The sequence below is a fragment of the Ovis canadensis genome, chromosome 3 (genome assembly GCF_042477335.2).
Source record: "Ovis canadensis isolate MfBH-ARS-UI-01 breed Bighorn chromosome 3, ARS-UI_OviCan_v2, whole genome shotgun sequence".
NCBI lineage: Eukaryota > Metazoa > Chordata > Mammalia > Artiodactyla > Bovidae > Ovis > Ovis canadensis.
In genome coordinates, this window is record NC_091247.1 from 160,578,644 (window position 1) to 160,597,474 (window position 18,831).

Sequence of the window (18,831 nt, forward strand, 5' to 3'; positions counted from 1 at the left end):
GCAGCCGAGTTCTTTACCACTGAGCCACTAGAGAAGCCGATTGTATGAGTAAGGCACTATTTTCTAAAATAAATATTGGATTGGCCAAAATGAAATGATGTGCTTATTTTTGAGAAGTGTCTCTTTAGTGATAATACAGATAGTACCAATTAAGATCGAAATGAGCAGCTTTTTTAAAATGAAAGAAAAGCTAAAGGAAAGAGCCCTTAGCATGAGTCAGAATAATCATTTATGGTTGTCTGTTATTTTGTGATATGCAAAGTACCTTCATACAATTACCTGACTTTAGTTCTACAGTCTTTTGAGATATGTAAATAATTATTCATCATAGTCCCAGATAAGCAAAATAAAGTTTATAGACCTTGAGTAGCTTGACCCAAATTCACATCCTCCACTGTACCACGTTGCCACTCAGGCTACCTGTTTCAGAACCCGGTTCCTCTACAAGTGACTCTGAGTAGAGAAACCAATCTCTGTGGGCCATGCTTTTCCCAACTGTAAATAGAAATTAAGCCGTTGACCCCTGGTTCCCCATTTCTAAGCTAACTGAGAGCACATGTTCACATCTCTACCTTTTATTTGTAAGTGGTCTTTAAAAACTACAGCATTGGAATGAAAATGACTTTAAAATTTTATATTCATAAAGATTAATCACTAATGACACTGATAATAATAGCCAGTGAGTAAAACATTCTTTCTTGCACAGCTTCTTTTCATTTGTCTAAATTTAGCATTCAGCCCTTCTGCTACTTCAGAATTGTGCAGAATTTAATTATAGTAGCAGAATTAAATTCATATTATCTCAAATTTATTAGGCAATAGAGCCAATCCTTCAGAAATTTGGATGAAGAACAAATGTTTTTATCAGATTTTAAAAGACCATTTGTGAGGCTTACTATTGGTGTAGCATGCACAGTGACTGACTGTCAACTATAATGTCTTCTTTATGCCAGGGTGTCTCAACACTGCATGGTCCTGTGAAGGAAAATATCTATGTGTATTCCAGTTCCCTTTACATTGGTAATATTTTACCTTTCAGATGAAAGATTTTCCTTCTTGTTAGACTCCGGTAACTTTTTCTTATTCTATTGGAAAGTCTGTTGAAATTCCACTTGGTCTCACTGGAGATCTGGGAACATTAAAAGAAATAATGTTTCTTTTTTAGTATCTCAACCAAAAGATGCATTTGTTATCCAGGAGGGAGTATAGAGCTTCTGAAAAATGGTTTAATCACTGGCATAGAACTAGACCTTAGCACTACAGATTCAAAGAAACACTAAAGACTGACTTTCATTGGCTCTTGGGACATCTGTTGTAAACGTTAACAGCTGAGTGGTTAAATACTGGCCCAGCAAACCTTCAGCCCCAGTGAAAGTCCTTTGGAGTCTCTGCCTCATTTTCTTAGTCAAGAATCATCGCACACAGAGATGGAGAGAAGCTCCAGTGTTATGCAGTCATTAAGGGTGTGGCCAGATTCAAGTTTTGTCACATTTGTAATGTTTGTCCCATTCTGTGACTTTTGATTAAACTCCCAGGTTCATTGCATTCTGCATGTTAGGAAGGATAGTGGCCAGCGAGAGGCCAAGTGGGCACAGATCCTGATATTTTCTCATCTCCTATTATCCCCAGGAGAAACAGGGGCAAGTGGGGAGATAGGACATGCTCACAGAAACAACTGTCCTCTGCTCACTTTGGCAATACACATGAGAAAATTGGAACAGTGCAGAGAAGGTTAGCATGGCCCCTGTGTAAGGATGACAGGCAAATGTGTGAAGCATTCCATAATAAGAATAAAAAAAAAGATCCAGCCCTAATATGAGCTTCAGTGGCTCAGATGGTAATTGCCTGCAATGAGGAGACCTGGGTTCGATCCCTGGGTGGGGATGGGAATGGCTACCCTCTCCAATATTCTTGCCTGGAGAATTCCATGACAGAGGAGGCTGGTGAGCTACAGCCTATGTGGTTGCGAAGTCACACAGCACTGAGCAACACTTCACTTTCAACAATGTTAGCCGCAAGTAACAAAGAGGAAGCTCAAGAACGGATTCTCCTAAATCCTAAATCCTGTCCTCCAGTGCTGCTGTTACTCTCTATGACAGGAAGCTTGATTTTGCCAAGGCAAGTACAGCATGGCCTTAAGCTAGGAGATACTTATGATAATCATTTTTAACAAAGCTTTATCATTTAGGAAGCATGATATTCATAGAATATTTTAGTTGGATTTCATTTCCGCAAAGAAAGCACACACTTAGAACTTTTGGAAATCCTTTCTGATTTTCTTCCTGGATGCTTATTCCAGCTTTCATTCACCTACAGCCAATTTTGGCCTGTTTTATATAGGACAAGAACAAATAAGCCATAAAACTGGAATAGCTGAGTTCTTATTTTCATCTCCGTTATAGAATGAGCCAACTTGTCTATTTTTAGATACTTGCTCTCCCCCATTTTCATTTCTGTCCTCCCTCTATTTTAGGTGCCAGTGAGCAGTGAAACTCCAGAAGCTGACTCTAAAAAGGGGGCTTTAGGATGAATTACCAGCAGTATGATTATCACCTGGAAAATCTAGTTTATTGGACTCCCAAAATCACACACCCACTTTCTTCATCCCTCTAGCTCATGCTGCCTCCACTTCCCTGCCTACGGGATCTCATAAAGGGGAATAAGGCTGCCCTTTCCTGAATATAATTATTCTTTCTTGCAAGCATCATAAAAACTTATTTTTTCAAAAATTTCTGTTATATAAGATGCATCCCTGTTCTTCTTAATCAGGAAAAAAGTTGCTTTCTCCTTTGTCCAACCCTAATATTTATGACTTCTCTCCCTTTTATCTGTTCCAAAGAAGGTTTTCTCCTTTTATTCTTCATTCATCTTAAATATTTTTCTTGGGTTTATAGCATTCTTCTCCTTTTAAGAGCATAGATATTTACAATAAAATTAAAAAGATATTTGTTTTTACCCACTGTTGCCTTTTTTCACTAAGAGGCAAACAAACCCCTAGAGGTGGGTCCGGGGTCATGTGTGTGGTATCCTGTTATATTGCCTGAATCTGCAATTGGTCAAGCAATTGATTACCACTGCTGTCTGGGTAATATGGCTTATTTTATTAAATGGGCAAGTAGCAGATGCCTAAGAAGTGTCACTTAGCCTTAATGAAATGTTGTTGTTAGATTGAAGTGACTACCTAATGCAATACCCTGTTATTCATTCTAACAGCAAATTGCTCAGCCACCTGCTTTAACGGAGGGACCTGTTTCTACCCTGGAAAGTGTATTTGCCCTCCAGGACTAGAGGGAGAACAGTGTGAAACAAGTGAGTACTGACCTGCATTGTCTTTGTTTGGGGTGGGGAACATTAGAAGCACCAAATAACCCCTTCGTTTTATTGATGATGGATCTGAAGCCCTGAGACAATGAATAGCTTGTCTAAGGTCTCAGGCCAGGGGTTTCTTTTTACTAGATTCAGCCGCCATCCATTTTGGCTAACAGCGGGGTAGAGGAGTGACATAGATCAGCTCAGCTGACTCATTAAACACTCTCTGACTTGGTTACGTCTGGTTTGGCGCTGTTCACCCTGTTGCACTGTTTCTTGTGGAGAGTCCATAGTTTCAGACTAGAAATGTAGACCAGAGCTTTAGGACAGCTGGAATTTGTTCACTTATCTGCAGGCATAGAGTCTTTTTACCCCCCTCTGGCACTCACTGCCACATTTCCCAACCAACCAGAGCCTAGTAGTCCATCTCAGAGAAAAGGATAGACTCAAGAAAAAGGAGGGAAGTAAAGTAAAGAGCAATAAAAACCAGAAGCATCTAATAGCACACACAACAGCGTGAACAAATTGCACAGAGGTTATGCTAAGCAAAAGAAGTTAGACACACGAAATGCACGCTGGCCAATTCCATTTTTATGAAGTTCAAGAATAGGCAAAAGTAATAGGAGATCATAGAAACCAGAATAGTGATTGGGGGAGCACAACAGAACTTCATGGTGTGCCTACAATGCTCTGTATCTAGATTGAGGAAGTGTCTCTTAAGTGTTTATTTATGATTAAAAAAAAATACAAATTTAAGGGTGGAATGTGGTAGATAATCATTGTTTTGGGAATCAGGATACCAAACTCTTTGCCCTGGCCCTGTTATCTTCCCGTCACTGAAGCTCTCTGCTCAACTCAGAAATGAGCCAACCTCACCCTAGATTGCTCTGTGACCCACAAAACAGATAACACCAAAGCCTGGCTCAGGAAGAAACAAAAGGAATGTGAGTGAGCATGTCCCTACTTTGCTGGAAGTTCTGGAATATGGCATTTTCACCTCCAGCTGTATTATGTCCATAAAACACCACTGTGTTTGCTCTAGCCATAGTTTCTGAAGTGGTAGTGGGTTCAGAATTAAATAATACTGACTTACTATTTTAACTTTCAACCTCTAATTTATTTGTGGGGATTTTTTCACTTCAATGAGTAATAGCTGAAATGATTTTTTTTTATAGAGTTCAAATGAAATACCTCTGAAGTTTTCATAGAACGTGTAATTTAATTGTCAGGATGTGGCTTCTGTTCTTATTAATTACCCTGCCCTGATAAAGATATCTCTGAACTAACTCCCGTCAATTTTCTCCACACACTTACACTCAGACTTTATGTACTTAATTGGTTAATGTTTATGAATCTTTGTTCATGGGTTCCTTTCTCTTCATGGACATATGCTCTTTCATGCCCTTAGGTTTATGACCTTTCCATTGGCAGAGATAATGTTTTCTATTCTTTTTTTTTTCCCCCTAATTGAACCAAAAATGTGGGCCTCTGAAAGCTCTTGATTATTGCCATCACAAGTTATACTCAAATCCTTTTAGGAAATTTTTTTTCTATCACCAGAACCATATTACCAGGAAAAATTAAAATGGGCCTTGTATTGAAAAGTACCTATAGTGTAATAGAGACAAAAAGTTGAATTATATGTCTTATGTTTAACTTGAGACATAATTCACATGCATGAAACTCACTTTCTAAAGCATACAATTGATATTGATTACATTCACAAAGTTGTACAGCATCTACTTCTAGAACATGTTACCATCCCCCAAAGAAACCCTATTCCCATCAGCAGTCACTCCTCATGGTCCTCACCCCAAACCCCTGGAATCCACTAATGTATTTTGTGTCTCTTTAGATTTGCCTGTATTAGATATTTCATATAAATAGAATTATACAATAGACGGCCTTTCATGTCTGACTTCTTTCTCTTCGCATATTTTCAAGGTTCGCCTCTATTGTTACATATATCATTACTTCCTTTTACTTGCTAAATAATATTCCGTTGTGTGGATATACCAACTACGTTTTGTTTATCCATCCGTCAGCTGATGGGCACCTGGGCTATTCCCACTTTAGGGCTGCTACCAATAGTAGCGCTGCTATGAATATTTGTGTACGAGTTTTTGTGTGAACATGTTTTCAGTTCTCCTGAGTATACCTAGGAGTGGAATTGCTAGACCATACGTTAACTCTTTAATTTTTTGAGGAACTGCCAAACTATTTTCCAAAGTGGCTGTACCATATTACATTCCCACCAGCAATGTACAAGGGTTCCAATTTCTCCATATCCTTACCAATATTTGTTATTCTTTTTTAGATAAAATATATATTCTGATGCTATTATAATTTCTCCTGGCCTCTATCAAAGTTGATGGCTTTTCAAACTTCATTCTGACTTAATTGTAAGATATGCTTGCAGGTTAACAACTAAGACAATGGTTAGAAGTATCTGGATATATGTACATATGTTTTTCTTGTTCTTTAAGGTTCATAAACTTTATAAGATTCCTTAATGAACCTTTAGTTTAAAAAACCAAATTATTTATACTGTACCAAAAGTGGGTTTTTAATACCTTAATGGATTTTATTATTGTAAAGGTAATCTATATAAAATGTTTGCCATAAAAAATTAGAATATTGGATAAAACTGTTAAAAATCACTTGTAAAATTCTAAGACTCAGAGATGGTGGTTGTTGGCACTTATGGTAAACCACTTTCATCTTTTTTCTATGTGAAGGATAGTCACAAATTTACCTCACAATCTGGTGGGTGGAGGAAGTTTAATATCTTTATTTTGTCAATACCTTATCTCACTGTCCTCACTGGTTATAGCTAAAATTTGAATTTTTTAGAATTCGTCAAATCTATTTGTCTTCAGGCAGTGCTTAGTCTCATTTGGGTAAAAAGCTGTGATTTCTCACGTTGACTCAGGGTTCCACTATCCAACGATAAGAATTTGTTCACAATATAGTTTTAGGAAAAGAAAGTCAATATTAAAGACATTTATAGAATTCTGAACTTTAAAACAGTCATCCCTTCACAATATTTTGGTTCCATGAGCTTTGATCTAGGAATGGTCTTCTAACAGTCACCTCCAAAGAGATTTCTATTCTGTGATAACCACGAAAGAACGTCTTCCTTGTTGGCTGCAGTGAGCCTCAGGGTCCTTACTTCCCTCTTGCCAAGGGAACAAAAACATCCTTGGGGACAATGAAAAGATTCTATCAGCCATTCTCTCTCTTCTCTCTGGATACTAAGTTCACATCTCATGGAATATGGGGAACCTTGGGCCCCCCAAGTAGTTCACAATACATCCTGTATCTTTTCTGCCATATAATTATTGTCCCACATCTTGCTTAGTTGAAAAACCCCAGTACACTTCAGAGTATCCAATTTTGAGCTTATGATGGGATCAGATGTTCCTTTGATACAAATGGAAATTCAGAGTTAAATATTCCTTTCCTTAAATTGAAGTTGGATCTTGACCACAGAGTAAATGCTATTCTTTGTGTCCAAACCTAGCAAAAAGGGTTCTTTTGGATTTTAATGGTTGATAGAAAGGTGGCATTCAAGTATTAAGGTTGCTTTAATACCTTTCTGTGAAACATCCCTGTGTCAGAAAAGCCTACAGCTCTAATGGCATTTCAATTTTCTGAGAGACACTAACATCTCAATTGTCTCTCTAATCTCCACAGTGAGTACCTGTTGGATTATTTATATGTGAGGAACGTCATTTTGGATAAATAAAAGAAAGTGTTTCTACCAAAATGATTTTCATATGGGATTCACTTCATGTCAGTCAAGCATAATGCTTACCCGGAAAAAACTTCAGCCTCAGGATGGCAAATTCTAGACTGCAAATGGAGAATAAATGGCTTCAGAAGAAAGAAAGACGAAAAATATGATTTTTGCATCTATATCCAGCTCTAAAATCCTGGGATGCAGAGATCTGTGAAAATATCAGCACTCCTCATTTGGCACAGAGATAAAGCATGAAGTATTATTAGGATCTGAGACATTCCAGAAAAATGCCCAAGTGTGGAATCAAGGACTTTGTGTGCCCCACCTCATGTCCTTTTCAGCCAGCCTTTCCCTCCATCACTGCTGTGACCTAATCTGTACAAACATAGTCTGATTGCACCTGAGCTGAGCCACATGTCTCTCGCTTACCACCAGAGACTCCTGAGTACTGAATATAAATATATATAACCACAACAAACTTTGGAAAATTCTTAAAGAGATGGGAATACCAGAACACTTTACCTGCCTCCTGAAAAACCTATATGTAGGTCAAGAAACAACAGTTAGAACTGGATATGGAACAACAGACTGGTTCCAAATTGGGAAAGGAGTACGTCAAGGCTGTATATTGTCACCCTGCTTATTTAACTTATATGCAGAGTACATCATGAGAAACACTGGGCTGGAGGAAGCACAAGCTGGAATCAAGATTGCCGGGAGAAATATCAATAACCTCAGATATGCAGATGATACCACCCTTATGGCAGAAAGTGAAGAGGAACTAAAGAGCCTCTTGATGAAAGTGAAAGGGGAGAGTGAAAAAGTTGGCTTTTAAAACTCAACATTCAAAAAACAAAGATCATGGCATCCAGTCCCATCACTTCATGGCAAATAGATGGGGAAACAATGGAAACAGTGAGAGACTTTATTTTCTTGGGCTCCAAAATCACTGCAGATGGTGATTGCAGCCATGAAATTAAAAGACGCTTGCTCCTTGGAAGAAAAGCTATGACAAACCTAGACAGCATGTTAAAAAGGAGAGACATTACTTTGCCAGCAAAGGTCTGTATAGTCAGAGCTATAGTTTTCCGGTAGTTGTGTATGGATGTGAGAATTGAACCATAAAGAAAGCTGAGCGCTGAAGAATTGATGAACTATGGTGTTGGAGAAGACTCTTGAGAGTCAGACATGACTGAGCAACTGCACATATATACAGATTATACGTATATAATCTGTAGTCACAGACTAGAAATTCAAGAAAGTTATTCCATGGGGTGACCTTTCGTCAGCGGACACTGGTGCAGATGAATAAACGATTCCTTCTCTCTTCCTTCAGGCAACTTGGAGGAGCAGTCCATCTACCTGACTCCTCAGAAAGATGCTGCAGAATAGAGCCCAGTTGCCTGTAGTGATGAACAACCTACAAACATACTTTTGTGTTGGCTTTTTCTCTTCTGCTGTTGACTCTCCCTACCCCCTATTCCTCATCCCAAGGATCACTTCCCCAAATAAACTCTGCAGGCGGGTCCTGATTTCTGGAGAATCCTAGGCTAAGGCAGAAGTCATCATGTCTAGGTATAGACCTGCTTTCAGAAATAGTGACATACAAAAATCAGAACTCAGAGGAAAGATCACTTAGGGGGCCATATCTTCACTTTTAATATATCTTAAATTACAAGTTTTTATGAATCAGTTAAAACATTGTCAAAAAAGTGACGTAAATACAGCATTTGAACAATACTCATTGTGGAAGATTCACATCCAAAATTATAAGTAAAAATATGAGCCTATTTGTCCCCAAAATGAAGCTCAAACAGTAATAAAGCCAGGGTTGATCCAAAATAAGTGGAAATAACTGCCCCTTAAAAGCTTTGATCCTCTCAAAGCCTTGCAATTCCTTTGAAAAAATGTAATTGCCTCTGAAAGGAGAACAGAGTTCCTTGCTTATTTGCATTCTTCTGTTTCAGGCAAATGCCCACAGCCCTGTCGAAATGGAGGCAAATGCATTGGTAAAAACAAATGCAAGTGCTCCAAGGGTTACCAAGGAGACCTCTGTTCAAAGCGTAAGTACCCTGTACACACAGCCGACCTATGTTCTGGGGTAGTTAAACTAGCAGGGATCTCTTCTCTCTTACTTCCTAACTTCTGTACCTACTGCATGTTGCTGAGGCATCACAATTAACCTTTCTTCACTGACATTTATGTTTCTTGAGGTAGACCAAAGACGTGTGAAATCCATGCATGTAAAAAAAAAAAAACTTAGACACATTTGCACACACCACCAAACTTTTTAACTATTAGGAGTTTTCTTAAGGAAGATAAACTTCCATTGCCTGGCAGTTTCAAAGTCCTCCTGAGTGTCTTTTGTCAATGGGAAACATCAAGTCTAGATCACTTCCAGGACTGACTCAAAAGAGTCCAAAACTGACTTCTCGCTGGAGATTAACTTAGAAAAACACATGAAGGGATGAAGCCAAAATGAACACATTCGAAAGAACTGCAGGAAAGATAGCTGCGTAATTCTGTTAACCAGTGAAAGCTCAGGAAACATTCTATTTCTCTCCTTTGACTCTAGCTGTCTGCAAACCCGGCTGCGGCACACACGGAACCTGCCACGAACCCAACAAATGCCAGTGTCAGGAAGGCTGGCATGGGAGACACTGCAATAAAAGTGAGTGGGAACTGTCTGGGGAGCCAGACTCTTGCATGTCTATTTCCTGGCCCCAAAGGCCAGGACAGACAAGCCATAACTCAACTCTGCTTTCCGTTGCATAAAACCAACTTCTCCTCTTCCTGCTCTCTCCAGTGGTCCCCACTACCGCCAGAACTCTCTAAGCTTTAGAGTGCAGAGGAAAGAAAGCATCACTATAAAATACCAGCACATCTGTAAAATATCACCACAAATATTTTCCAGGTTAAATTAGTACTCCAGGTTGCTTTGGTAATATGGTATGTTAACTATGATAGAAATGAGTAAAAGTAAGATTTCTAAATCAAATGTAGATCAGTAGCTACATGGTTCTCATTTTATCGTTCAGGATTGATCAAGGAGCATTAGAACATGAAGAGTTTTGCTTTGTAAAATCTTTACACTGCGTTGGTTTGGGGATGCTTTAAATGGGTTCTTTCGAGGGAGAGAAAAGGTCTGTGAAGTACAGGAGAGATGTTAACGTGGAGTTGTATTTTTTTTCACATTTACTGACCACCAAAAATGGACTAGCTATAGGATAATAAACCACTGGTCCATTTTATACACAAAATAAAAGTTAAAGTTGCTAAATTCAGTCATTCTGTTTTGATTGCTATCGTCTCTGTGCTAAGCATGAATCCAGGCACTGGAAACATACCAGTGAACAGACGGAAAAGATCCTTCCTGGTGGTGCCCAGATTCAAGAGGGAGGGGCAGTCAATCAGCAAGTGAAGGAAAAAAATAATGCATTTCTGCAGGTTCATCCTGTAGCTTGAACTCTATCTGCTGAGGATGGACCCACTGGCTACTTTCTGTGGGCAAAGGAAGGCTTCATTCAGTCATGCAGTTCCCTTGATTAATAGAAGTCCACACTGTGCCTATCAAGTTGTTCCCAAAATAATGTACACAAAGTGAACAGATCACTTTCATATCAGGTGTTTTTCTAAATCAGTGGTCTCCAAAGGGTGATGCATATAGCCCAGTGAATGTGGATACTCATCTGGGTGCTAAGGGAAAATATTAGTTTGAAGACATAAAAAATAATTGTATGTTCTTTTATTACATTTATGTAGAAATTTTATATGTATAGTTATATATCTCAATCCCTAATTCCTACTTTTTGTACATATTTTATAACACACATTGCACTATTCTGATGTGTATAAAACCAGTTATGTGTAGCTTTATATGTTTGTTTGTTTTAAAGTATATTGGTGTCTGGCCTAGGCTACACTGAGCCATTGATCTGAGCGTTTTATTCACCATTGCCTTGGGTGGATGGTAGATTGAATTGACTTCAGGTGGACATAGCTTAACAAAAAGTGGAGTTCCTCTGGAAAATGGCTCCTTTACCCAGGTGGGAATGATGGAATGGTACCAAATGGGGCAGAAGGGGACCTTCCTTCAGGTAAAAGACCTATAGAAAATTAACCATTCCAAGAAGGCGAGTGAGAGGCCCTCATGCACGCAGTTTAGATGAGCAGTTCTGACAGGTCTCCCAGCCCCAGTAGCACCCTCACTTGTAGCCTTTGCTGCTGAAAGCTTTTGTCATCTCTGCCGCCTTCAGATTCAGGCATGCATGTCAAGAAGATGCCTTGGTGCTTGATTAACATGCAAGCTTGTTTTACAGGAGAGGCCCCCCAGCCATTGTGTACACTGGCTGAGAGAATCAGGCTGAAAGAATGAGGTTAATTTTGCTTAAAAGGAGATGACAAGGAAGCTGTGAGGCACCGAATTCTGCTAAGAACAGATTCCCAGTGAGGCGACACATTGGGAGGTCCCAGGCACCCAGACATCTGAGTTGGGAGGAGGATACTGGAGACAGACTTCCTGGCTCAGGCTCTGCCTCACCAGGGAGGTTTGGGCTTCATGGGTGGCAGGGTGAGCAGAAGGGTAGGGACTGTTGGCTCATTGTCTTGGTGGAGTCCATGAGCTACTAGCCTACATGCTGACAATTCAAAGAAAAGCATTCAGGAACAAAGTATTCTGTTCTCAGCAGTTGCTTAATGGCATGCTTGCATTAAAAAACCGCAGGGAACAAATGAAATGCCAAACTTGACTCCAATGGACAGGAAGATGGAGGCAGATTTTTAACTGCTGTCTTAGATCAGTTCCAGGAAATCAGCAGAAATGAGTCAGTGACCCAGGCATCTTCAGAAGTCCATAAGTAATATGAAAAGAAGTCTTGAGTTGTGTAACTCACAACTCACATTGTATTATTGTGTTACACTCCTCTTACGATGAACTGGAAATGGTATCAGTAGACACCCATCTTGACCAAAGCTCACAAAAGCCCACTGAGAAGGAGTCAGTTCAAATCCTAACCCTTCTCTAATAATGTGTACTGGTGTACTTTTTTTTTAAACGCTTCTCTTTTCCTAAATTCTTTTAGATTGATTCATTTTTTAGAACTTTTTATTTTGTATTGGGGTATAGCCAGTTAATAAACAATGCTGTGATCGTTTCAGGTGAATAGCAAAGGGACTCTGCTACACATATAAACGTAGCCATTCTCCCCCAAACTCACCTTCCATCCAGGCTGCCATATAGCATTGAGCAGAGTTCCCTGTGTTATGTATTCCTTGTTGGTTGTCCATTTCAAATATAGCAGTGTGTACATGTTCATCCCAAACTCCCTAGCTATCCCTTCTACCCATCCTTCTCCTTCACCCCCTGCAACCATAAGTTCATTCTCTAAGTCTATGAGTCTCTTTCTTTTTTGTAAGTAAATTTGTTTGTATCATTTCTTTTTAGATTCCACATACAAGGGATGTCATGCAATAATTCTCCTTCTCTGTCTGACTTATGGAAGTCCTTAATTCTTATAAAATTCCTGTTTTGTGTAAATGCAAGAGCCATGCCTAATCATGTGATCTGTATGAAGAATGGGGGTTGTTATTATTGAACTAGATCAATAATGATGGAGGGTGGTTTTGCAAGGCAATGAAAGGATCAATGACAACATTCTCTGCAGAAGCACTCCTGCAATGAGACCTCAGTGCTCGATCCTTACAAGCCCTTGGATGGAGAAAATCCTTCCATTCAATAACATTCATCCCGAGTTTGCTTCAAGCGTGGCATGACCAAAATATATAGTGAATCAGAGATTCAATGGAAGCCAGATTTGATGGAGTTAGCAAAATGAGTTTCTTTTAAAAGAGTTCTTGAACCTGTAACATCTCATCATTCAGGTAGCTTTTTGTGGTCACTGTGGTCTTTCACTCTGGGTTGGAAAGGGAAAATGGATTTTATTTGAATGGTGAATAATGAATCTGAAGAGCTTGTTTTTGTAGTTTCTTTTCTTTTAAGCTGTGAATAATTTTGCAGGGTATGGAGCCAGCCTCCTGCATGCCCTGAGGCCAGCAGGCGCCCAGCTCAGGCAGCACACGCCTTCAGTTAAAAAGGCCGAGGAGCGGCAGGACCCACCTGAATCCAATTACATCTGGTGAACTTCAACATCTGAAACATTTTAAGTTACACCAAGTTCATAGCCTTTGTTAACCTTTCATGTGTTCAATGTTCAAGTAATGTTTATTACAGTTAAGAATACTGGCCTGAATTTTATTAGCTTTATTATAAATTACTGAGCTGATATTTACTCTTCCTTTTAAGTTTTCTAAGTACATCTGTAGCATAATGGTATAGATTTTCTTGTTTAAGTGCTTTGGGACCAACTTTATGTTATGTCAGTTGTTCAGGTTAAATTTTTGTCTTTTCAGTGTGTACTTGGCAGATAATTGCCAAAAGTACAATGCACTCCTGGTATTGAGGGGCTGGGCAACATTAGAGAAGATAAATGGAACAAAAAAGCATAAATCACAAAGGTTTGGATTAAGCAGTTAAAAGTGCTGAAGTCTTAGCATTTCAACTTATTTTGTCATGTATTTAGACATTTGTCACATTTTTAAAACTCCCCTTAAACTCACAATACATTTTACCTTTACCCTGACCTTACCATGATTCCAGAGAATTCAGTATTAAAAAAGAGAGAGAAAGAAATAACACTGTGGTAGTGACATGTAATGATATAATATATTGTAAACACAATAAGATAGGGAATATATGTATGAACTGTTGGCATTGGCTTGAAGCAATATAATATATTGTAAACAAAACACAGCTCTTACAAAAACATTTTATACTGTTTGTATGTATAAAATAAAGATGCTGCTTTAGTTTTCTGAGTGTGGTATGGAGTGGTCTTCGCATGTGCTAGTTTATGGAAATAAAGTTGGTTGCAATTGAATAGAAGTTAAAACTTTGCAAAATCATAAAAAAGAGAAGACATTCTTTCCCTGACTCTGGACTAGCTCTCCAGCCTCATCTTTCCCTCCCAGTTCTGTCTCTGCTTCAGCCAGGCCACACTGCACTCTGTTGTCAGAGCTTGTAACACTCCTATTTATGTCAGCTCCCAGCTTGTTGTCATTTCTTTTAAAAAATCTTCTCTAACTAGAATATGTGAAATATCCCATTAGTGAAGACTCTTTTAATGGTGTGAAAATATTACAAATGAAAGTGTTACCAACTGGGAATGTAAATTGATGCAGCCAGTACGGAAAACCGTATGGAGATTCTTTAAAAAACTAAAAATAGAGTTACCACATGATCCCACAATCCCACTCCTGGGCACATATCTGGAGAAAACCATAATTCAAAAAGATATATGCACTTTAGCATTCATAGCAGTGCTATTTATAATCCCTAAGGCATGGAGACAACTTAAATGTCCATCAACAGATGAAAGGATAAAGAAGATGTGGGATACACAGTGGAATATTATTCAGCCATAAAAGGAATGAGGTAATGCTATTTGCAGCTACATGGATAGACCTAGAGATCATTATACTGAGTGAAGTAAATCAGACAAAGATAAACAATGATATTTCTTATATGGAGAATCTGAAAATAAATGGTACAAATGAACTTATTTACAAAATAGAAATATAGTCAGAGATGTAGAAAATTAACTTATGGTAACAAAGGGGGAAATATGGGGAAGGATAAACTGGGAGATTGGGATTGACATATACACACTGTTATATATAAAATAGATAACTAATGGAAACTTACTGTACAGTACAGGGAACTCTACTCAGTACTCTATAATGATCTATATGGAAAAAGAACTGGAAAAAAAGTGTATGTATGTGTGCCGCGGGGTTGCTTTGCTGTGCAGTGGAAACTGGCACAATATTGAAAATCAACTGTACTCCGATAAAAATTTAAAAAGTAACCAACAAGGACCTACTATATAGCACAGGAACACTGCTCAATATTTTGTGATAACCTAAATGGGAAAACAATTTGAAAAAGAATAGATACATGTATATACATAACTGAATCGCTCTATGGTACACCTGAAACCAACACAACATTATTAATCAACTATGCTCCAATATAAAATAAAAATTTAAACAAGGAACGCGTGGCACACAATGGAATATTACTCAGCCGTAAAAAGAGTGAAACAATGCCATTTGCAGCAACATGGATGGACCTGGGGATTATCATTCTATATGAAGTCAGAGAAGACAAATACCATATTATATCACTCATGTGGAATCTAAAGTATGATACAAATGAACTTATTTACAAAACAGAAACAGACTCACAGACATAACAAATTAGTTTGCCAAAGGGGAAAGCTGGTGGAGGAGTGATAAATTAGGAGTTTGAGATTAGCAGATACACACTACCATATATTAAACAGATAAACAATGGCCCTACTATATAACACAGGGGACTAAATTCAATATCCTGTAATAACTATCCAAAAATAGTCTGAAAAAGAATATGACGGAATTCTTTTGCTATATATCAGAAACTACCATACATTGTAATTCAACTATACTTCAATTTTTTTAAGTGCTACCGTTTATTAAGAACCTATTGGTTCCCAAGAATATGAACTGTGTTATCTTACAGTCCTATGAGGCAGGTATCATTATGCAGTTTTGCATAGAAGAAAACCAAGTCATGGAGACAGGAAGTGATTTACCCAAAACTATACATAATAGCGATGGGCTTGAATTCATGCCACTTGCCTCTGAAGCCCTGACGCTGTGCTCTTCTCCTTTTCTCAGCAAATACAGCAGAACGCAAAACTCAACAAATCCTAGGTAGCAACTTTTCAACCAATTATTCGCCTCATTCTCCCAATGGAATATGGACCTTATTTTATAAAGTTCACAAGCTTTTTTGCACTGGACACTGACATAATCAGTTGTGTGATTTAGGGAAGTGACGTGTTAGGGGAAGAGATCAAGGGAGAGGCTGTAAGCAGAGTGATCACATCTTACTGAGGTGATTGACCACAGTAGTCTTTCTGCTCTAACTAGCCAGAGTCCAGTGTCAGCCTATGCTCACAAAGATTTGACAAAGTAGACCAGAATCCAGGAGATCCTAATATAAGAACTGGCTTATTTATTAAAGACTTCTAAATAAAAGTCCAGATGCATGATTATGAGTATCTAAGAGGCAGCAGAAAGTTAATTTTGGGAATAGGATAATAATAATAATAGTTGACAGTTTATTCTGAACACTTTACTTGTATTAACTCACAATGAATAATGGAATTGCAAGGAAGCTGGACTGAAGGCGTGGTGACAAACTGCAATAGTCTAGGTTAGTCATCTCCAAACCATTTTGACTGCACACTCCGGCAGAAATTTTTGAGTTCATAGTCCTTTGCGTGCGTGCATGCTAAATCGCTTCATATGTATCTGACTCTTTGTGACCCTATGAATCATACCCCACCAGGCTCTTCTGTTCATGGAATTCTCCAGGCAAGAATATTGCAGTGGGTTGCCATGCCCTCCTCTGAACACACATCTCTGAAGTCTTCTGCAGGAGATTCTTTATCCTAGGCAGGGGGGTTCTTTATTACTAGTGCCGTCTGGGAAGCCCCTCATAGTCCTATATATGACTATTATTTATTTACATGTATAACTGTACCATTGTGTACATTATAAAAGCCAGAAATGTTAAAAGGAAGAGGTAAACCCTACATTGTTGGTGGAAATGTAAGCTGGTGCAGCCACTATGAAAAACAGTATGGAGTTTTCTCAGAAAACTAAAAATAGAATTTCCATATGATCCAGAAATCCCATTCCTGGGCATATATCTGGAAAAAACTATAATTCAAAAAGATTCATACACCCTTCAAGAGAAATCTATTGCTTAAGAAGGTGGTGTTTTTTAAACAAACAGAAGAACTCTATTTGACAATTTTAAAACCTTGGGAGAAATAGCTCTTAGAAGAATGAAACATTTCAAACTTGTTCTGAAGCACTTTTACTTTTCTCTCCCAGAGTCTCACATATGAAAGGATTATTTGTTTTGGTCAGAAATAGATTTTATGTTCATATCAGCACTATTCACAATAGCCAAGACATGGAAAAAACCTAAATGTCCATCAACAGATGAACGGATAAAGATATGGTACATATATATAGTGGGATACTATTCAGCCATAAAAAAGAACAAAATAATGCCATTCACAGCAAGATGGATGGAACCAGAGATTATCACACTAAATGAAGTAGGTCAGAAAGAGAAAGACAAATACCATATGATATCACTTATATGTGGAATCTAAACTATGACAAAAATAAGCCTAACTATGGTGGCTCAGACAGTAAAGAATCTGCCTGCACTGTGGGAGACCTGGATTTGATCCCTGGGTTGGGAAGATTCCCTGGAAGAGGGCATGGCAACCCATTCCAGTATTCATGCCTGGAGAATCCCCATGGACAGAGGAGCCTGGCAGGCTATAGTCCATGGGGTCAGAAAGAATCAGAAGCTACATACAGTCCATGGGGTCTCAAAAGAGTCAGGCACAACTGAGTAAGCACAGCACAAACCTAACTATGAAACAGAAACAGAATCACGGACAAAGAGAACAAACTTGTGGTTGCCAGGGAGAAGGGAACTGGGGGAGAGATGGAATGGGAGATTGGGATTAGCAGATGTAAACTTTCATATATAGAATGAATGAACAACAAGGTCCTACTGTAACACACAGGAAACTATATTCAATATCCTGTGATAAACCATAATGGGAAAGAATACTTTTAAAAAGAATGTTTGTATGTGTGTGTGTGTGTGTATATATACACATATGTATGTGTGTGCAGAACTGAATCACTTTGTAACATAGCAGTAATTAACACAACACTACAGTCCCTGTACTTCCTCAGTGGCTGAGCTTCTCCAGTGGCTCAGATGGTAAAGAATCTGCCTGCTAACACAGGAGACCCAGGTTTGATCCCTGGGTCAGGAAGATTCCCCGGAGAAGGGCATTCAACCCACTCCAATATTCTTGCCTGGAGAATCCCATAAACAGAGGAACCTAGCAGGCTACAGTCCATGGGGTCACAGAGTCTGATACAACTGAGTGACTAGCACACACACAGTCAAACATGTTTCAATAAAAATAAATTTTTTAAAAGGAACAGGTAAAAATATATGTAGCATCTCTAATATATTATTTTCTTCACTTACTCTCAAAGGTAACTTTACATACACCTGGAGCACACATACCCCCCCACAGGAGACTTCAGGATAATAGGACCTGAAATGGCTTTAGCGTCAGAGAGGAGAGCTTAGACTCAAAAGAAACATCAAATCTAATCAGGGGACTAGATGACTGATTGGATGCAAGGGTTAAGAAAAGAAAGGAACCTGGACAGTGATGCTAAAGAGTAAGGAGGAACAAGAGTGAGCAGGCATGTGCCTTTCCAGAGATGCTGAGTTTGGTTTTGAAGATAAGTTGAATGTGCCTTTAGGACATCTTGGTGGAATTGTCTGCTAAGACATTTGGAAATACAGCTAGCTAGGAGGTTAGGCCCTAAAATTTGAAATGAAGGATACTCATTATCTATTGAAATACTTTCAATAACAATATACATAATAGCTTTATTTGGTGAGGTGCAATATGACTAACTTGTGTTTTATTGTGTTTTTAGATTCTGCATAGACTCTAACATACTTTGCTTTGTTTATTTATATAACAATGTGGCCTTTACTATTGGGCAAATTGATTGAGCCACTCCTCCCTTTTACCCTCTACCATATACATTATGAATTTTCA

General features: G+C 38.6%; 1 protein-coding gene and 1 non-coding gene across 3 annotated transcripts in view; both read left to right on the plus strand.

The window, feature by feature from the left end:
* WIF1 (WNT inhibitory factor 1) overlaps positions 1-13,921 on the plus strand; it is an 87,795-nt gene extending 73,874 nt beyond the window's left edge. For both annotated transcript variants that reach the window (XM_069584722.1, XM_069584721.1), the window contains 4 exons: positions 3,214-3,309; positions 9,019-9,114; positions 9,627-9,722; positions 13,068-13,921. In XM_069584722.1, coding sequence (XP_069440823.1) covers positions 3,214-3,309; positions 9,019-9,114; positions 9,627-9,722; positions 13,068-13,189 — 410 coding nt within the window. In that variant the 3' untranslated portion in view covers positions 13,190-13,921. The remainder of the gene's footprint in view (positions 1-3,213; positions 3,310-9,018; positions 9,115-9,626; positions 9,723-13,067) is intronic.
* On the plus strand, positions 1,678-1,789 carry LOC138438425 (U6 spliceosomal RNA). The gene has a single exon (XR_011256361.1). It is a non-coding gene; the product is annotated as a U6 spliceosomal RNA (small nuclear RNA).
* Positions 13,922-18,831: the final 4,910 nt, after the last annotated feature.